The 17,211-nt window shown below is 31.2% G+C and overlaps 1 protein-coding gene and 3 non-coding genes across 4 annotated transcripts; all 4 read right to left on the bottom strand.

The window, feature by feature from the left end:
• Window positions 1–2,135: 2,135 nt before the first annotated feature.
• TRNAA-AGC lies at window positions 2,136–2,208 on the bottom strand. Its single transcript has one exon. It is a non-coding gene; the product is annotated as a tRNA-Ala (tRNA).
• Window positions 2,209–2,411: 203 nt separating this feature from the next.
• On the bottom strand, window positions 2,412–8,029 carry LOC105435074. Its single transcript, XM_031881988.1, has 2 exons — window positions 7,629–8,029; window positions 2,412–2,698 (listed from the first exon to the last, which is right to left on the bottom strand). The coding sequence occupies exons 1-2, from the start codon at window positions 7,892–7,894 to the stop codon at window positions 2,452–2,454; spliced, it is 513 nt and encodes a 170-aa protein (XP_031737848.1). The 5' UTR covers window positions 7,895–8,029; the 3' UTR covers window positions 2,412–2,451.
• TRNAA-AGC lies at window positions 4,595–4,667 on the bottom strand. The gene has a single exon. It is a non-coding gene; the product is annotated as a tRNA-Ala (tRNA).
• Window positions 8,030–13,055: 5,026 nt separating the features above from the next.
• On the bottom strand, window positions 13,056–13,128 carry TRNAA-AGC. The gene has a single exon. It is a non-coding gene; the product is annotated as a tRNA-Ala (tRNA).
• Between the last annotated feature and the right edge of the window lie 4,083 nt (window positions 13,129–17,211).

The following is a 17,211-nucleotide window of genomic DNA, read 5'->3' as shown; positions in this document are numbered from 1 at the left end:
TTTGTTACAGTGAACGTATATATTTTGGTGTTTTATTATATTTATAAAAATTAATATAATTATTTTTATTTTTAAACTTTTGAAATGATGACATTTGGATAATGAAAAAAGTTTTATTATCTAAATACATTAAATGATTTCAACTTTTATAATACATTTAATATTTATTAACAAGACAAGAATGGGAGATTTGAACCACCAAAAACTTTCTCAAAAACTAAATTATACCTTTTCTATTTTTTATATAAGTTTTTAACTTTATTCAATTTGAATTTTATTTTTTTTCTTAAAAACTAAATTCTAGTCCTTTCCTATTTCTCATATATTTATTTTTTATTCAATTTGAATTTTACTTTTCGTTTTCTAAAAGTTAAATTCTTAATTTTTAATTTAATACTAATTTATTTTTTTTCTCCATAAAAAAATCTATTTTTTTAATGAAAATCAATTTTTTGTTATTGAAACTTATTAAAAATGTGTGTCATTTTTATTTTTAAATTGATGAATGTTTTTCTTTAATTTAAAATTGTATGTTTTCATTAATTTTTAAAATTTATGGATATTTACCGTTTTAATCTATTTGTTTTTGCATTAATTGAAGACCATAAAATTAGGATATGTATTTTCTAATATCCAGTAGGCTATGATTAAATGATATTATCTCTACTTTTTGCTTTATTTTCTCTCTAACGATATTAATATTAATAATGATTCTAAAAGAGTTGAAATCAAGATTTTAAAAAAAATATTTAAAAAAATGTATATAATAATTAAAAATTAAAAATTACTTTTTTAATTAAAAAAGTAATTAATTAAGAAAATGTTATAAAAGAAAAATATTTTTAAATAAGTTTTTCTAAATGATAGAAAAGGAAAAAAATGATAGAAAAGTTGTTATAAAAGATTTTTGAAAGTTTTTTTTACATCTCTTCACCGTTTTCTTACTTAGGTCGAGCATGAAAGAATAAGTTATGTTCCACAACCTAAACGTCATCGATTTTTAGTTGGTTGTCGTCAGCGACTCTGTACTTCTGTTGCTGTTTTTTTTCATGATTCTCTTGTTGTTGTTGCTCATCTGATTGCACGGATATCGACATGACCACACATGTATGAAGATGATGGATCGCTCTCTAAATCACATTATTGTTGCCCAAAGTTTGATGATGATGAACCTGCTTCTGAATTGTAATACCATGTTCTAAAGTCTGACGATTGACCGACTCCATAATCATAATATGTCGTTCCAAATGTTGGCATCATCATTACTAGACTAACATAACCATGCTCGCTTTGTGTCTGTGTCACGGGAGCCACTTCTTCCACGTTTTGGTCAACTTCTTCCAATTGATCAGACTTTACACTCGAGCATGTCTCCTTTGAATTGGAGCAGATACAATTAGGCACACCGTACATAAAGTAAATGGTCTCCATGTACTGTTTGTTATCATTTCATATATTTAGGACCTGTTGTGGATCATGTGCACACCTCGAAGTCTACTATTGTTCCATCTATATGAAATATTAATATGAATTAGAAAGTAATTGAAAATAAATTTGTACTAAAATAATTAAATAATATTTTAATGTGTACCAGATGACCCATAACAGCTCTCGATCGAGTGATATAGAGTATGATAATGTTTTTGTACCAATGGATGTATTCTTGAGTTACATTCATATCAAATTGTCCAATTGGAGGTCCCAGAAGAATAAACCTTCTGCGATTTAACCATTCCATCACTAAATGGACAACTCTATCTGACCAATCAGCAGTCCTCAAAATCAATGTTGTGCAAAAGTGGTTCAGTATTACAGTCACGTGGAACACCTTGTTAAAGACCGAACTGTCTAATTTACTCACCAATGTAAAAACATATAAAAGGACTAATTGTTCGTCATATGTCATTACCATTTGTAAAGAACTGTGGAAAATTATTTATGACAGCTTTGTATGGCTCTCAAATAATTCAAAACACAACATATTATATGAAACAAAGTAATATTAAATAAATAATATGAAACTTAAAATTCAAGTTCAGCACGACGTATAAAAAAAACACCCATTTACCTTGCACGCACACTTACATGTAACATGTACATGATATCATTTTTTCTCTCCCCACATAAGCAAAAGTTGGAGATGCGGGGTATCGATCCCCATACCTCTCGCATGCTAAGCGAGCGCTCTACCATCTGAGCCACATCCCCTAATTGTTTGTTAGAATTTAAGTGTACATATATGAACTATTGATGTATTCCACATTTATGGATTTTAGTATTCTTTTACATTTTTCTTCCATTATTGCTTATCTAAATGGAAGATTCAAAACTCAACCTAATTGGGAGTGGGCTGCAATTCAAGAGACCATGAGGAAGGAGTTCAATATATACATTTCGAGAAATCAAGCTTATTGAGAAAAACTGATTGCCATTAAAATGATAAAGGAAGCATCAAAATAACAAAATGATAAGTTGTTGTAATACTGGGAGGAAATAAGTTATGTAGAGTGTTGATAGACAAGTTAATGGAGTACAACCGATATTCAAACGATTGTACATGTGTCTAAATGCTCGTAAGAAGGGACTCTTAAGTGGTTGTAAGTCGATTATTCGCATAGATGGTTTCCACCTGAAAGGACAATGTAAGGGGCAATTGTTGACTGCAGTTGGAGTTGATGGCAACGATGAGATATTTCCACTGGCATATGCAATAGTAGAAATTAAGTCAAAAGAGTCGTGGATTTGGTTCCTTCAACTACTATTGGATGATATCGAAGATGTAAGGTGGACTTTCAATCCAGAAGAACAAAAAAAGTAAGTTATATGAAAATTTAATCTTGATAATAATAGACATTGAAATTAGCTTTTCTTATTTTTATACCTTTAGTTTTAATCATTCTTCTATTTGTAGAGTTTTTTATACCAATCGTTGAATTTGTGGCACCTGTTGTAAGCATTTGTTGTGTTAGACACTTGTATGTTAACTTTAAAGCCAAGTTTAAAGGTAACATTCTAGTGAGTTTTTTTTATATCTAGGAAGAAACTAACTTTTCTAATTTTTTTTATATCTATGTTCGAAGGAAACTTGTATAAAGATGCACTTTGGAACTCTACAAAAGCTACTACAACATCTGCTTTTGAGAAGGAATTAAAGAGGCTTAGTTAAGTGGATTTGACAACTTACAATTGGTTGGAAGCTATACAACCAAGTCATTGGTCCAAACATGCATTTAGGTCTAATGCAAAGTCCACATGTTGCTAAACAACTTGAACGGGTGTTTCACCTTTTATATTCTTCCATCTAAGAGTAAGCCTATCTTAACCATGATGGAAATTATTAGAAAGAACCTGTGAGGAGAATTCATAAAAATAGAGAGCAAACACAAAAATTCTTAGGATTGTTGTGTCCAAGTATTCAAACAAAGTTAGAAAGGAGTAAATAGCTTGCTAGGAATTGGGCACCTAGATTTTCTGGCGAGGAGATGTTTAAGGTTGAAAATGCGGGGTAGAGAATAATATATTGTTTATTTGAAAAAACACATATGTACATGCTATAAGTGGGTTCACATGCTATATCCAATGTATTTGGTCTCTTACGAAGAGTCTAGAAGTCTGTTAATAAGTATTTCTATAAAGAAACCTTCATTTTAACCTATTCTCACTATGTTAAACAAATTAATAGAATGGAAATGTGGCCATGAACCCTGTACTTCTCTTACTATATGGACACCTAAAAGACAAAGGAAGAGGGACAAGATAAGTAAGTAATATAGTTGAGTACATAAAAAAAATGATAGACATAACTTGTAGCAAATGTGGTAAAAAATGTCATAATGCACGGAGATGTAATGGTAAAGTAAGACAAAACAAGAGTGCAACTCAACCATGGGCTAAAAGATTGAAGATATCCTTGGTATGTGTACATGTATGTGATATTTGTATACTCCAAATGTGACATTAACTAATAATTTTATCACCTCAATGTTTTTAGATTAAAAGGAAGGAAAACTCTTTCATGAGATTTGTTCAAACTCCATCACGACTCAAAGAAGCATGACTCAAGTAGTTTTTTTCTACTTTGTTGGCTTTTATTTTTTATTTTTAAATTTTACATTAACTTCAACTTTTGTTCTACGCTTTTATGCAGATTGAACACAATGCCTCCTAGAACGTACATATGAACACAAATTATGCATGTGAAAGTTAAAAGGACAAAAAATATGAATACAAATTATGTATGCGATCATGTACAGTTAAAAGATAAAAAAGATCAACTTTAAGATTGCATTGTGTTAAACAATGTGTTTTCGTGTGGATGATATATATCTTTTTTGTTGACAAAATGTAGCTTGAATATTTTGTAATAGTTATTTGTTGGATGTATTAGAAGACCTATTTTGTATATTGAACATATTTTAAAATTTGAATGAACTAGAAATAATGACTTGGGATAGATATTATTTGAATAATTATTCTTCACATATCAAATAGATAAAGTTAAAATAAAGAAAAATTGTAAAAAAGAGAATGTTTTACATATTATTTACACTTGAAAAATCAAATGTAACAATTTTTTTTAGAAAATATAAAAACCTGGAGATGCAGGGTATCGATCCCCGTACCTCTCGCATGCTAAGCGAGCGCTCTACCATCTGAGCTACATCCCCTTGAATGAAAAGTTAAAAAGACACAATAGTATTTAAAATATAATTTATTAAAATCTCTACTATATTCAAAAGGGTTAAGAGTGGAAATTTTTTTCACTTCCCTCTTTTTAAAATATAATATTTAAAATCTCTATATCTCCAAACATTTTTCTTAATGAATCTATGATCTCTTTAGCCGTGGCTAAGGATTCATTTTTTTTTTTTTTTGTCAAAACATCAGACATGCTGGTAAGGGTGTTCATAAAACATTTGAAAATTGAACCAAACTGAAACGATTGCATAGTATTCGATGCGTTTTGTGTTATGTTGAAACTGCTTCTTACATGGTTCATTGAGCTCTCCATCACCATTTGTAGATTCCCATTTCTTTTGTATGTATGTATTTAATCTTATATTGCATTATGAGATTGTTAGAGGTAGTGAAGAAGGCCGTGCTATAGATATGTGTTTGAGAATTTTATTAATAGACTGTAATCTTTTGTAACTAAATTTCTAGTTGGATATAAACTCTAATTGAGATTCTGAACTAGTCTGGATGAGTGTGTGGTGAGACACACTTGAGGACATTTTGTGTCTGAAGATCTCTTATATATATAGAAGTGAAAAATTCTCCCTCTTTTTAGGTTTGGCTAACCCGTATTTTAGGGGAGGTGGTGCAAATATTTTTATAGAATTTCTTGAAAAGTATTTATCAATCTTACGTTTGAAAAGGAATGTTTTTAAAGAGTAAATTCACACCATGATCTAGGTTAGAGGGAAAAACCTAGAATGGGGTGTGATAAATATGAAAAACTGATCTAAGAAAACCTACCTTATTTGGAGTTTGTAGTGTTCTAAATTCTATAACACAACCCTCCGAAGGGAATGTCACTCCAGGATAGACAAGCGGGCCATTATAGGAATCTCACGGTGTGACCTAATGGAAAAGACCGTGGGGTTTGTTGTCACATATCCCTCACCCGCTTACTATAAACTACTTTCTATATTCACCTTAATATTGGTCGATGCAAGCACTCTCTAAAGGAGGTCTGCTCCTATGCACAGTCCAAAGCTCTACATAGACCTCACGCGTGAACTCTTAGGGATGTTAAAGTTAAAAGAATACTACCTCTTTAGCTGAAGTGTTCTATAACAATTTTAAGGGTATTCTTTTACTTCAGGATTTTATTTAGGTTAACTTAAAAAAATCCTAAGTCTAGGTAATACATCCGAGCATAACTTTTATACTAGATATATGAAGGGATTAAAGCCCTTTGAAACAGAAGATTTTACAGAGGCCTTTTCAAATTTAATTAGGAACTTAAAATATCGTACATTGAGAAACAATTACAGAAATAAATTTTCTTATAATCCAAACTAAGTTAAGCATGCTTTATAATTATAGATTAGAGAAAGAAAAATCTATGTAGTTTGATGCCTCTAAATCTACTAAAACTTCAAATTGAGGACACCACCCGCATATAACAATCCAACATCTTAAGAAAACAAGAGGTAGAATAAGCAATCTTGAAGATGGAGCCTCAAAGTGGAATTAAGACAAGAAGCCAAATTCTTACTTCTCTTTAAATAGAATATAATCAAAACAATAAACGAACCTTGAGCTTCAACTTTGGGGTTCCATGACTCATGTTTACAGAATTTCTTTCTTCATCTTTGGTTTGAGAGAGTAGGGATTCTCTCCCTAACTATAAACCGATTGCCCAATTTTGTTTATAATATACGATTATGTTCCGATAAATTTAAGCACACATCAACCAAACACTCAAATTCAGTAACTAAAGGAAAAGAAAAGATATCCAAAAGCATTAAAAGAATAGTGCAATTGCTATATTTAGTTGGAACATGCATAAATTATATTTTAAAAAGAACAAAAAATAGTTATATAATGTCATAAAGCCCCCAGAACTCCAATTGATTAATATCACCAAATTTTAGTTCCAAATGCAAAATAGAATGCAGACTTAGCTAAAGCTACAATTACCTAACTTGCAAACTTTTATGAATTTTTACATAGAATTCAATAGTAATATTAGGTTTTTGCTTCTCCAAATGTACCATAAATTTTGAAAGAAAAAAACAAACAGAAACAGATTAACAAGCAATCAAACATATGAGTAACAAAATTTCCAACCCATACAAAATTAGTCCTCATCACGTATCAATAATTTTAAAAAAATGATTAACATATAATGTCATGAGAATAAAGAAGATACATATAAAGAGCAAGTGTATTTTGAACATAGAAAAAGACTTCATACCCTTCTAGAAGCAAACGTTTTACTCAACCAAAAAATGATGAGAATGACATATTTTGAATAAGAAAACAATACCTCTCAACATCATTTCACTGATATATGCTCTGTCCAATTAATCTCAATTAACAAATGAAAATACACGTTAATTTAAATCTGTATAAAAATTTTATCAGAATGATATTGTAACTAAGTTGAATATATAACTCAACCTTTAAGCTTAATGAAAGTTTTTGCATGAATGCAAAAAAATATAATCCCAACAAGTATTGCTACTTTATTAAAATAATAAACAACTTTATTAAAACTTTGAACAAAAAAATTTCATACATAGATACATGTTAAAATAAGAAACTTCATGAGTCATTTTATGGACATTTCATCAAACAATTGGTGGGCAACACAAAATAATATTCATTTACTTAGTGGCAGCTAGAAAACTAGAAAAATTAAGGAATAAATATAGAAACTTGTGAAGAACATATCTTAGATGCAATGTTGAGAATTGAGTTTCAAGTTTAATTGAAAAAATCGGCAGGAGCAAGAACTCGATTCCTCTTAAATTTCGACCATGTGATTTTGTGTCTAGAAACCACTTTGCAATTTTTGCAAATATCCTAAAGCTTTACTCAAATATCATAAAACTATCTTTTCTAGGATGACTTACTCAAAGAAAAGTACGAAGAGTAAATATTAGATTCATAAGTACCTGAGAGACCGCCACAGACGATGAAGGTAGGAGATGGTTGGTAGTCTGAAGAGTGAGAGGGCAATGAGTGAGATAGGGCATAGGGACGGCGGACGGAGGAGGGTTTTGATATGAGTGAAACAGTTGTGAAGAAAAGAACATTGCAAAGAGGCATCAGATGGAGAAGCCTTCACTGTGGAAAAATTGCACAGAGGAGCATTAACGCAATAAGCACCTTGAGCTATCACTGAGCGGAGAGCATGGTGGAGAAGGGGAATCGACGACATGTGCGAAACCACTGTGGCGAATTGACGACATGTGGTGGAGAAGGGAAATCGTGCGATTGGAAGGGGAAGAAAAAGAAAGAAGAAGAGTTTTTTTTCGTGAAACTGGGGGAAATGAAAAATGGGGGGAAAAAAAAGGAAAGACTCTTTTGTTTTAGAAAATTGAGAAAAGAAAAGTTGTTTTCACGTAAAGGCAAGTTCCCCCCTTTTTTTTCTTCGTTCTTTTTCTTTTAATTTGAAATAATTATTTTTTTATTATTTATATTTCATGACAATTAAAAGTTGTCATAATTTGTGACAAAAAAAACTGTCATAAATTCTCAAAATCCATTTTTTTTTCTTTTCCCGACAAAAATGCGGATTTTGGCATTTATGACAATTTTTTCTTCCCTCAATTCAATTTGGGATGTATACAACTGTCATAGTATGTCACTTTTGTTGTAGAGTAATGAAATAGAAACCTAACTAGTTAACGAAATTACATCTAGTGGTTATTATTTTGTGGTCCGATCTTGTGCAAACTCATTGCTTATGATATCCTCACTTGCATGTCACCTACATGAATGCGTTTGATCATTGTATTTATATCAAATACAAAGTGAGTCGTATCCATAGTGTTACCAAGATAATGTACCTAACATTATCCTTATACTATAGACCTTTTAAGCTGATCTTGAACATTGATCATTGTATGTCTCTACATACTATTGAAGACTCATGAAACAACTCATGATGTTAGATTATTCAATTTAGGTTATTAAGAGAAAACTAATAATATAATTAATAACGTTGATTGAAATAATAATAATAACATTTAATTAATTAATTAATAACGATCAATGAATTATATATTTACTATTTACGAGTTTTAGGACATAAATCCCAACAATTTAAACCTACGATGTCTAGCTGATAAACCAGTTTCATTACCTCACATCTCTTCCACATGTTCATAAAACTAGGTTAACTAGGTTAAAAAATTGATTACGATCTCTAAGTAAACAGATGTTTTGTAAACCGTCAGCTTAAGAACCTCTAACCTTATTTATCTTATCTGACTTGTTGACAAGATCAAATCAAGTGAGCCTCTTTGTAACCAGTTTGACAAGATATCGATCTAAATCTATGAAAAATTTGGTTGATATATTTAACCTAGATGAACATGCAAGATACCTTTATTATAGATTTTAGATTTTAGATGTGTAATTTGTTTTATAATAGTTATAAAAGAAAAGAAAATCCTACAACATTCATCAACAATAGGTGTCCATGCCCAATGTGTTTTGTGCGTTTGGAAAAACTTTTTTGTAATACTTTTTTTTTTTTTTTTTTGCTATTGGGATCAAATTCAATCAAATTCTAAAAGTAATTAACGTAAAATTAATAAAAATTATTAAAATACCAAATTGAAATTATATGAAAATTAATTCAAATATTAAAAAAAGTACATGTTTATAGGTTTAGAAATTGCATGAATAATAAAACCTAAAAAGATTGCCTCAACATAACTGTCTAGTATAATCATAGGGACATAGACAAAATTTGCAAAGAGGGAAGTTGAACATTATTACGAGCTGCGTCGAAAGAAATATGGAATTTCGACAAACATAAACGACCATTGCTCTGATGGTTCTAGAAAATTGATTAGAAAAAGAAGAGCAAAAGAATGACAAGACCGAAAATGACAAGACCGAAAATTGAACAGGTAAGCCATAGAAAGTTTCCCACTTGCATATTTTGTAAATGAAACTTTCTATGGCTTACCTGTTCCATTTTTGGTCTTGTCATTTTTTGCTCCTATTTTTCCAACAAATTTTCTAGAACCACCAGAGTAAGGGTCGTTTCTATTTGAAGTAACCTCATATTTCTTTCAACGCAGCTCATAGAAATGTTCAACTTTTCTCTTTGCACATTCTATCATTTTTAAATTATTGGATTTGAAATCCTCAAACGCAGTCGAAGGAAATTCTTGCACCTAAGCTCTTCTACAGTCTTCTCATATTCTTCCTTTTCTTTCTCTGTTCCTTTAATAGCAAATTGTAATTCTGAAATACAACAAATTTAATATAAAAAATACATACAATATACAATCTATACATTAATATAAATGCAAAGTTTCAACATAGTTTTATGTAATTTTAAATAACAAAAAACAGACAAAGAACAACCTCCCCAACATATGTATTCTTCAATTTTGAATTTTGAATTCTAACTTTAATCTTAAATCTTAAATCCTAACAACACTAAAACCGACCACTAAATCAAAATCTAAATACTAAAACTAATTTGAAATCTAACACCTAAAACTAATTTGAAATCTAAATACTAAAAGTATTTAACTAAAACAAAACAATAATAATACTTTAGTTAAACTAATTAACTAAAACAAAACAACAATGAAATCTTAAATTCTCTTCATACACGAAATGTTCTTCAACTTGCACTCTTTACAGTAAACACTCTAACAATATTCGAAGTATTGAGAGCTCTTCAATCCATGGATTTCAACAATAACAACAAGAACAACATGGTAAAACCTTACTTTTATTTTAGTTAAAGTTTCCATGGATTCCAACAAGAACAACAATAACAACGAGAGCTCTCTATTCTTTCTCTCCATATTACGTTTTATTGTTTTACTATTCAAAGAACCTTACTTTCAACATATGTAATTATTCACCCAATCTCTATTTTGTTTATTTAACAATTTATTCCACAAATACAACAACTCTCAACAACAATCACAACATTCCACAAATTGTACACACTAATTAATTACAATCCATTAATCCACTCCAACAAAATCAAATAAAAATCTAATTAAACCACAAACTAACTTTAAATTATCAAAGAGTTTAAGGGAAATTTTTTTATAAAAAAAATAACTTTTGAAGTTCAAAGAACAAAGGGATAGGGCAAGCGTCAACGTCGGACATGGGTAGTACGACAGAGTAGGCGACAAAAGACAATGAGCGGTTGTCAAATAGGACGACAAACAACGGACAACATCGGCACGACGATCTCTCTCTCTCTCAACCTAATCTTCCTTTTTTTTTCTTTTGATTTGAATTCTAAATTATGTTTACGCAAAACTCAAATATGTAGGGGATCTCCCAACGCACTTCGAAGACGTCAAGAGATCCCTCTACTCTCGACCATAAAGTGAAACATCAAGAATAGGTTTACACATTCCCAATAATATCTGTCTAAATGATGTTGGGAAAATTAAAAAAATAAAATAATAATATTTCTTTCCCTGATGTTGTGAACGTTGACGTTGGGGATTGGTGGACCATTCACGACGTTTAAATGTAGATGCCATAATTGATTTCTCCATTGACACATGCATAGCTTTGTCATGAATGGTGGGCCATTCCAGATGTACATTTTGCCAACACCCTTTTCGACATCGAGAATGCCTCGATTTCTTGTAGTTAAGGTAACAGATGAAATATCAAATGAGTGGCCAGCAAATCCAACGAGCGGCGAAAGGGGAGGAAGGGTTTGTGTGAAAGAGGAAGAGAATTTGTGAGTGAAAGGGTAAGAGGGTTTAAGTGAAATTGGGAAACTAATATAAAATATAAAATATAAAATTATATAAATATCATATTTTATTTTTATTTTCGTGAAGAGGGAGGAAAAGAAAAACTTTTTTATTGTCTTTAATGAAACCTTAATTTTATTAGGTTTACAATGACACATAAAAATGTCATTGTTTAATGACGCAAAAATGTGTCAAGAAATATTCAATTTGAAATTTTCATTTTTTTCGGCCAAAATTTCACATTTTTCTCATTTATGACCGTTTTTCACCCTCCAACCTCAGTTTCTTTGATCTGAAGTATCGATAAACCTATATATTTCTTGTAGTGTTGTTATCTTAAATTGACAATTTAATTTTAGTTAAAATTATAGTGAAAATAGGGTGTCTTAGTATGGATCATAATTTTGTATTTCATGCATTGTCTTCTATTGTTTTGTTCAATCTTTGAAGGAAATATTCCAATTGGAGTCAGTAGTAGCATTTGATCACCTTTTAATTTATTTACAAATAAACAAAACACTAATGGACCTTAATTTGCTTTTAGGTTAACTAGTTGATAACATGTGTTTTATGCACGTTAATTTTTCATTTTATTTGACTAAATAAAAAGAGAGCAATTAATCACACAAATAGTATGAAGTTATATTTATTTACTCACAATTTTTGGAAATACATTTTTCAGCTTTATTCTTAAGAGACCTCTTACTCTGTAAGACTTGTTATATGCGGTGTATAAATCAAATGAGCTAAAAGATGTAAAGAATTTGATAGTATGATTATGAAACAATCAATTCAATCAAACTTTAGATCGATGAGTATTTTTATATGTATCAATTACATATTTAATGTTTAAATGGAATGAAATTTTGGACATCGACATCGACATCAACTTTATTATTATTTGGACATTTGTGCTAATTCTATATATCTTATGTATTTCTACAATATTCAAGAAGTATAATTATTTAACAAATTTTCCAAAAATTATAGCTAGTTATCGTTTTGAAATGAATAAGTAAATTTAAATGAAAATATATTATTTAAATAATACAAATAGAGAAAAAAAAATTCCTCTGATCTCTCAATTACAAGATTCATAATATGTTATAGTAGTAACCACATCCTACATCTTTACATCAAAAGCATACTTAATTACAAAATAATAATATAAAATGGAAAAACCTTTTTCTTTGGCATCCTCACGCCACTTTGTTATGTTTTGGAAATGATGTTTATGGTTATTCTCTCTTTAATCTCTCACTTTTACATTCTTCATCTTTGATTCCTAATAGATTTCTCTGCATCTTTTTTTTTGGGTCGAAGTATCTTTATTGTGGTACTTAATTCATTATCAACTTTAACCTTATATTCTTTGAACTTTTCAAGAGAATTAGGCTTGCAATGTATTTGACATGTTTTAAAAGTCAAGTAAATAAAACTAGATTTGACACTTTTAACCGGCCAAGTATTGAATTTTTTTTAAAAAAAATTATGCATTTTTCTACTTTTTGTTATTCTCGACGTTTTAATAAAAATACGGAGTCACTATTGGACCTTAATTTGCGTTTAGGTTAATGTTTATTAAAATAATATTTTAAAAAATATATAAACAAAAAAATGTGGAGATGCGGGGTATCGATCCCCGTACCTCTCGCATGCTAAGCGAGCGCTCTACCATCTGAGCTACATCCCCTTGAATGGAAGGCAAAAAAGACACAAATATATTTAAAACATAAGTCGTTAAAATCTTTAGTATATTAAAAAAGGGTTAAGAGAGTGGAGATTTTTTCACTTCCCTCTTCGCTCCTACTTTTTTTTTTATTAATGTCTAGTTTACCCTTACACTCACACCTCTCCATTGTTAATAACTAACTTTATACTCACATATCATGGCAAAATCTTAACGACTTTTAACTTTAAATTCTTTCATTGCCTTACACTAATGTAAGATCCTAACCACGTATGATATTATTTCTTTGATTTAAAAGACCTTTCAAGAAAAAATTACATCTTTATAAAATGATGACAAAACAAATTATTTTCAACGAACACCCGATTTTGACAAATCTACGAAGGGCTGTATCTCTTCTAATAATAGTGAGACAATCACAACTTATACTTTCTTTTACGAATTTTGATTTTTATAGATGTAGAGATTAAGATTGTTTACTATATTTCTTCTTTCCCTGATTGGACGAACTAACCAAAGGAAATGAAGACGCAACACAACCACAGTCTAGATTCACACGCTTCCACTATCTTTGTTGTTAAGCAATTTCCCAAGATTGAACCTCAATAAAAAAATCCTACAGGAGATACATAAAAAAAGACAACACCACCAAACTCGATTGTCGATCAACCATACAATTGAAGCAAAAGAAACAGTAAAATTTAAGAGAAACCAGAAAGAGCATTCACCATGAAGACAAAAACAATGGTGTAATCGTGGAGGGGGTGTTTTAGGATACCGAACAAACTTCACAAAAAGGAGCACGAAGCTTCAAGAATAGCTAGCTAACCAAAGTAACAAGCAAGCAGAATGCAACAACTACCAATTAACAGAGTTCATTAGTTTGCTTGGAAAAGATTTTGATCAGATCATGAAACAACAGTTGTAGCAGCCAACGAAAATTGTTGCTCTTACCTAAGATGACAAGCTAACCATAAATTAATTTTCAACATGCCATAACTATTAACCATGTAGCTCATACTCGACTAAACTTTAATTCTTCTTCTTAACGGCTAGGTAATTTACAATGTGGATGCTCAATCAATATGTTTCAAACAAAAGTAGCATAGTTTTAGAAATTTCATAAATTTATTTTTCTCGGTCATTCTCAACTAAGATCGACTCTGTGATACTTTGTAAATTTTTAAAAACTCTTTCAAGGAAATTTCTCAATCCCTCTTCCTCAAGTTCACCACTGAGATTGTGCGTTTTTTATTAAAAATTTGAGGAAATAAAGGTATACATTAAATGACAAAAATTACCTTGGAACCAAAATGTTTGATATTCTCACAAAACCCTAAACTCTAAATACTTTTCTTAATTTCTCCAAGATCTAAGCGAGAACACTCCCAAAATATTTTAAATTTTCCTGATTCGTGCTTCCCCAATTTTGAAAAAGCCATCCTATTACTCCAATTGGTCAAGGTGAACTACTTTGAACAATTCGATAGTTTAGTTTTCAGTTTGAAGTTTAAGGAAAATGGAAAATTATGTAGTTTTGATGTTTTGATATAGTTATTGTTGAGTTAATCTGAGCTAGTTTTGATGATATTATTTTTCCTAATCTCCTTCGATGAATCTCGACAATGTCATGAATCTGGGTCCGTGCAGATGATGAATCTCGACTGAAGTCTATGAAATTTCCTCAAGATTTGTTGAAAGAGTTTCGACATTAGATACATTTCATAGGCATTTTGTAAGATAACCTCAGAGATGATTTTGCCCGAGATTAGACCGAGATTACCCTATAAAATGCATGCAAAGCCCTAATCTTGTGACATCTCAGTGCAATGTTGTTCAAATTCAATTACTTATTCATATTTTCTCGGTCGAGACTGTCCCTAGATTGACCTGAGATTCATCATAGAATATAGATTTACGTGTTTTTTTTAGATGCCTCTTGTCACAAAGATGAATTCTAAGGACTTTTTCTTGGCCAACTTCACATGTTGTTTGCACTTAGCAAAGATAGTGTCGAACATAAAAAAACAAGCAATCTTACACCCAAGCAAGTACACATGTTTAGGAAAATAACATTTGGTCATTTCTTGAGCGTGAAGTTGGTTTTCAATGGACCGTTCTGCCACTACATTCTCTTGAGAGAGGTAGAAGACAAACGAGATGATGTTATCTTAGTTAAACTACATGGTCAAAAGGCCACGATGTCAGAGGTAGATTGGGCTTCACCATGAACACGTCATCGCAGAACAGCAGAGCCAGCACAACACACCTTATATTATCGAGTTCTTTATCAAGGTCTACTTTTGATGTCAAATCAATAAACAAATCTCAAATGTTGATTTGTCCTTCGACCATGTCAAACATATGATCAAAACCTAGTGGCATACCTTGATGTTGTAAGGCATGTACATGAAGTCAATGTTCATCCATGCCTTGTGATAATCTGATAACTCGTCCATGACGTATTTCCATATGGTATCGTCTTCAACCCAAGTGTACTCAACGTCAACCAGGCGAGCGACCCTCTAAATAATAATAATACTTAACCAATGCCATCAGAAGGTCCTTTATGGTCAATAATACATGTTGAATTCAATCACATGTTTTTTGAGGTTTATCAATCTGAGTAGACTGCTCTGTAGATGTGGTGAGACAACCATCATCCCCATGAGGAGAGTGAGAATGTTGGATAGGAGGAGGAGGGGGATGTTAGACGTGAGTGCGTGGTAGGGCATGCTCGACGTGCTGAGGAGGAGGGTTATGAGGGCCTTCCTTGTAACCTTTGTTGTCGAAATTCTCTGATTAAGGTAATCACGCTCATCATCTGTAAGTTGAATCTCATGTATCCGGACCTAAAATTAAAACATCAACTTGGGCTAATTAAGAGACAAAACCCAAGACTACTATAGTGAATGTGAAGGAAGAAAATGAATTGTAATGAACCATTTGCTACCCGACGAACTGAGACTCAATCACCTTCAACCTAGGTGAGTGTGTTCAATTCCATCACATGATACGTGGTATCATAGATCATGACTCCCTATGCACAACTCGCCCATTGATGGATGATATTGTCTCGTAGTGTCAAGACCCTGTCCTAAGATCACTTCACGCGACCATGTGGAGGCATGACCGATTAGACACTCAACACGTATCTCTTTGCGAGATTGCATGCAGAACGTCTAGTAAGCTTATTTAACACATCAATTTTATAGTTTAAATTTTAAGCTTAACTTTTATAACATAAGATAAAACATACAAGTTCTTTTTAATACTTAACAACATGTGTTGCAAGATTTCTTAACCACAAAGAACTATTGTAAAAGGTTGTCTAATACCTAGCACAACTTCACATTTAGAACACCTAGCTTAATGCCTCAGCGCCTAGCTTGCTCGCCTTACCCTTCTTTACTTGGACTCAACGCCTTAATACTTGGAGAATGAAAATTTAAAGCCATAAGTCAAATACTTAGTCAGTGATATTTTGGAAAACCTTTTTGGAGAATACAATACAATCATATAAATTCATTTTCATAACGAGACTCTCAACTTCCAATTTGAAAACATAAATCACACATTAGCCTCCAATTATTCTTTTCGCAAAAAACATGAACCATTCCCACACATAAACTATTGGGATTCATTTCACTAGCATCCCTTGGAGAATTTCTCGGTTCATTTCTCATTGCTCAAGCTGATAACTCAATACACTCCTTTCAACTCATTGGTCCACTTCCTACCGCCATATGGTCCTTGCACCCCATGGTTGCCTTTACTCATTTAGATGCACATAATAGTTAGCTCATCGATAGGAATAATAGCCAATGAGTACTCACATACATACATACAATCATCACATCGAAACTTTAGTTTAGAAACTCCTTGTTCGATAATCAAGTATAACCATTAACAATATTACAATACACATTATATGTTTCAAAATAACATAAATACTTAGAAAGAATGTTTTCAAAACACTTTTTTTTTCCTTATAGAAAATCACTCACAAACATACTTAGTTTCTTCCCTTCCTTTGAATGCCTTACTCCAACTCACTTCTTCTTACCTAATGCTCTCTTAGTTGGG

The sequence above is a fragment of the Cucumis sativus genome, chromosome 3, assembly GCF_000004075.3.
Source record: "Cucumis sativus cultivar 9930 chromosome 3, Cucumber_9930_V3, whole genome shotgun sequence".
Classification (NCBI taxonomy): Eukaryota; Viridiplantae; Streptophyta; class Magnoliopsida; order Cucurbitales; family Cucurbitaceae; genus Cucumis; species Cucumis sativus.
The sequence above is the reverse complement of the archived record's forward strand: the minus strand, read 5'-3'. Positions and strand labels throughout refer to the sequence as shown.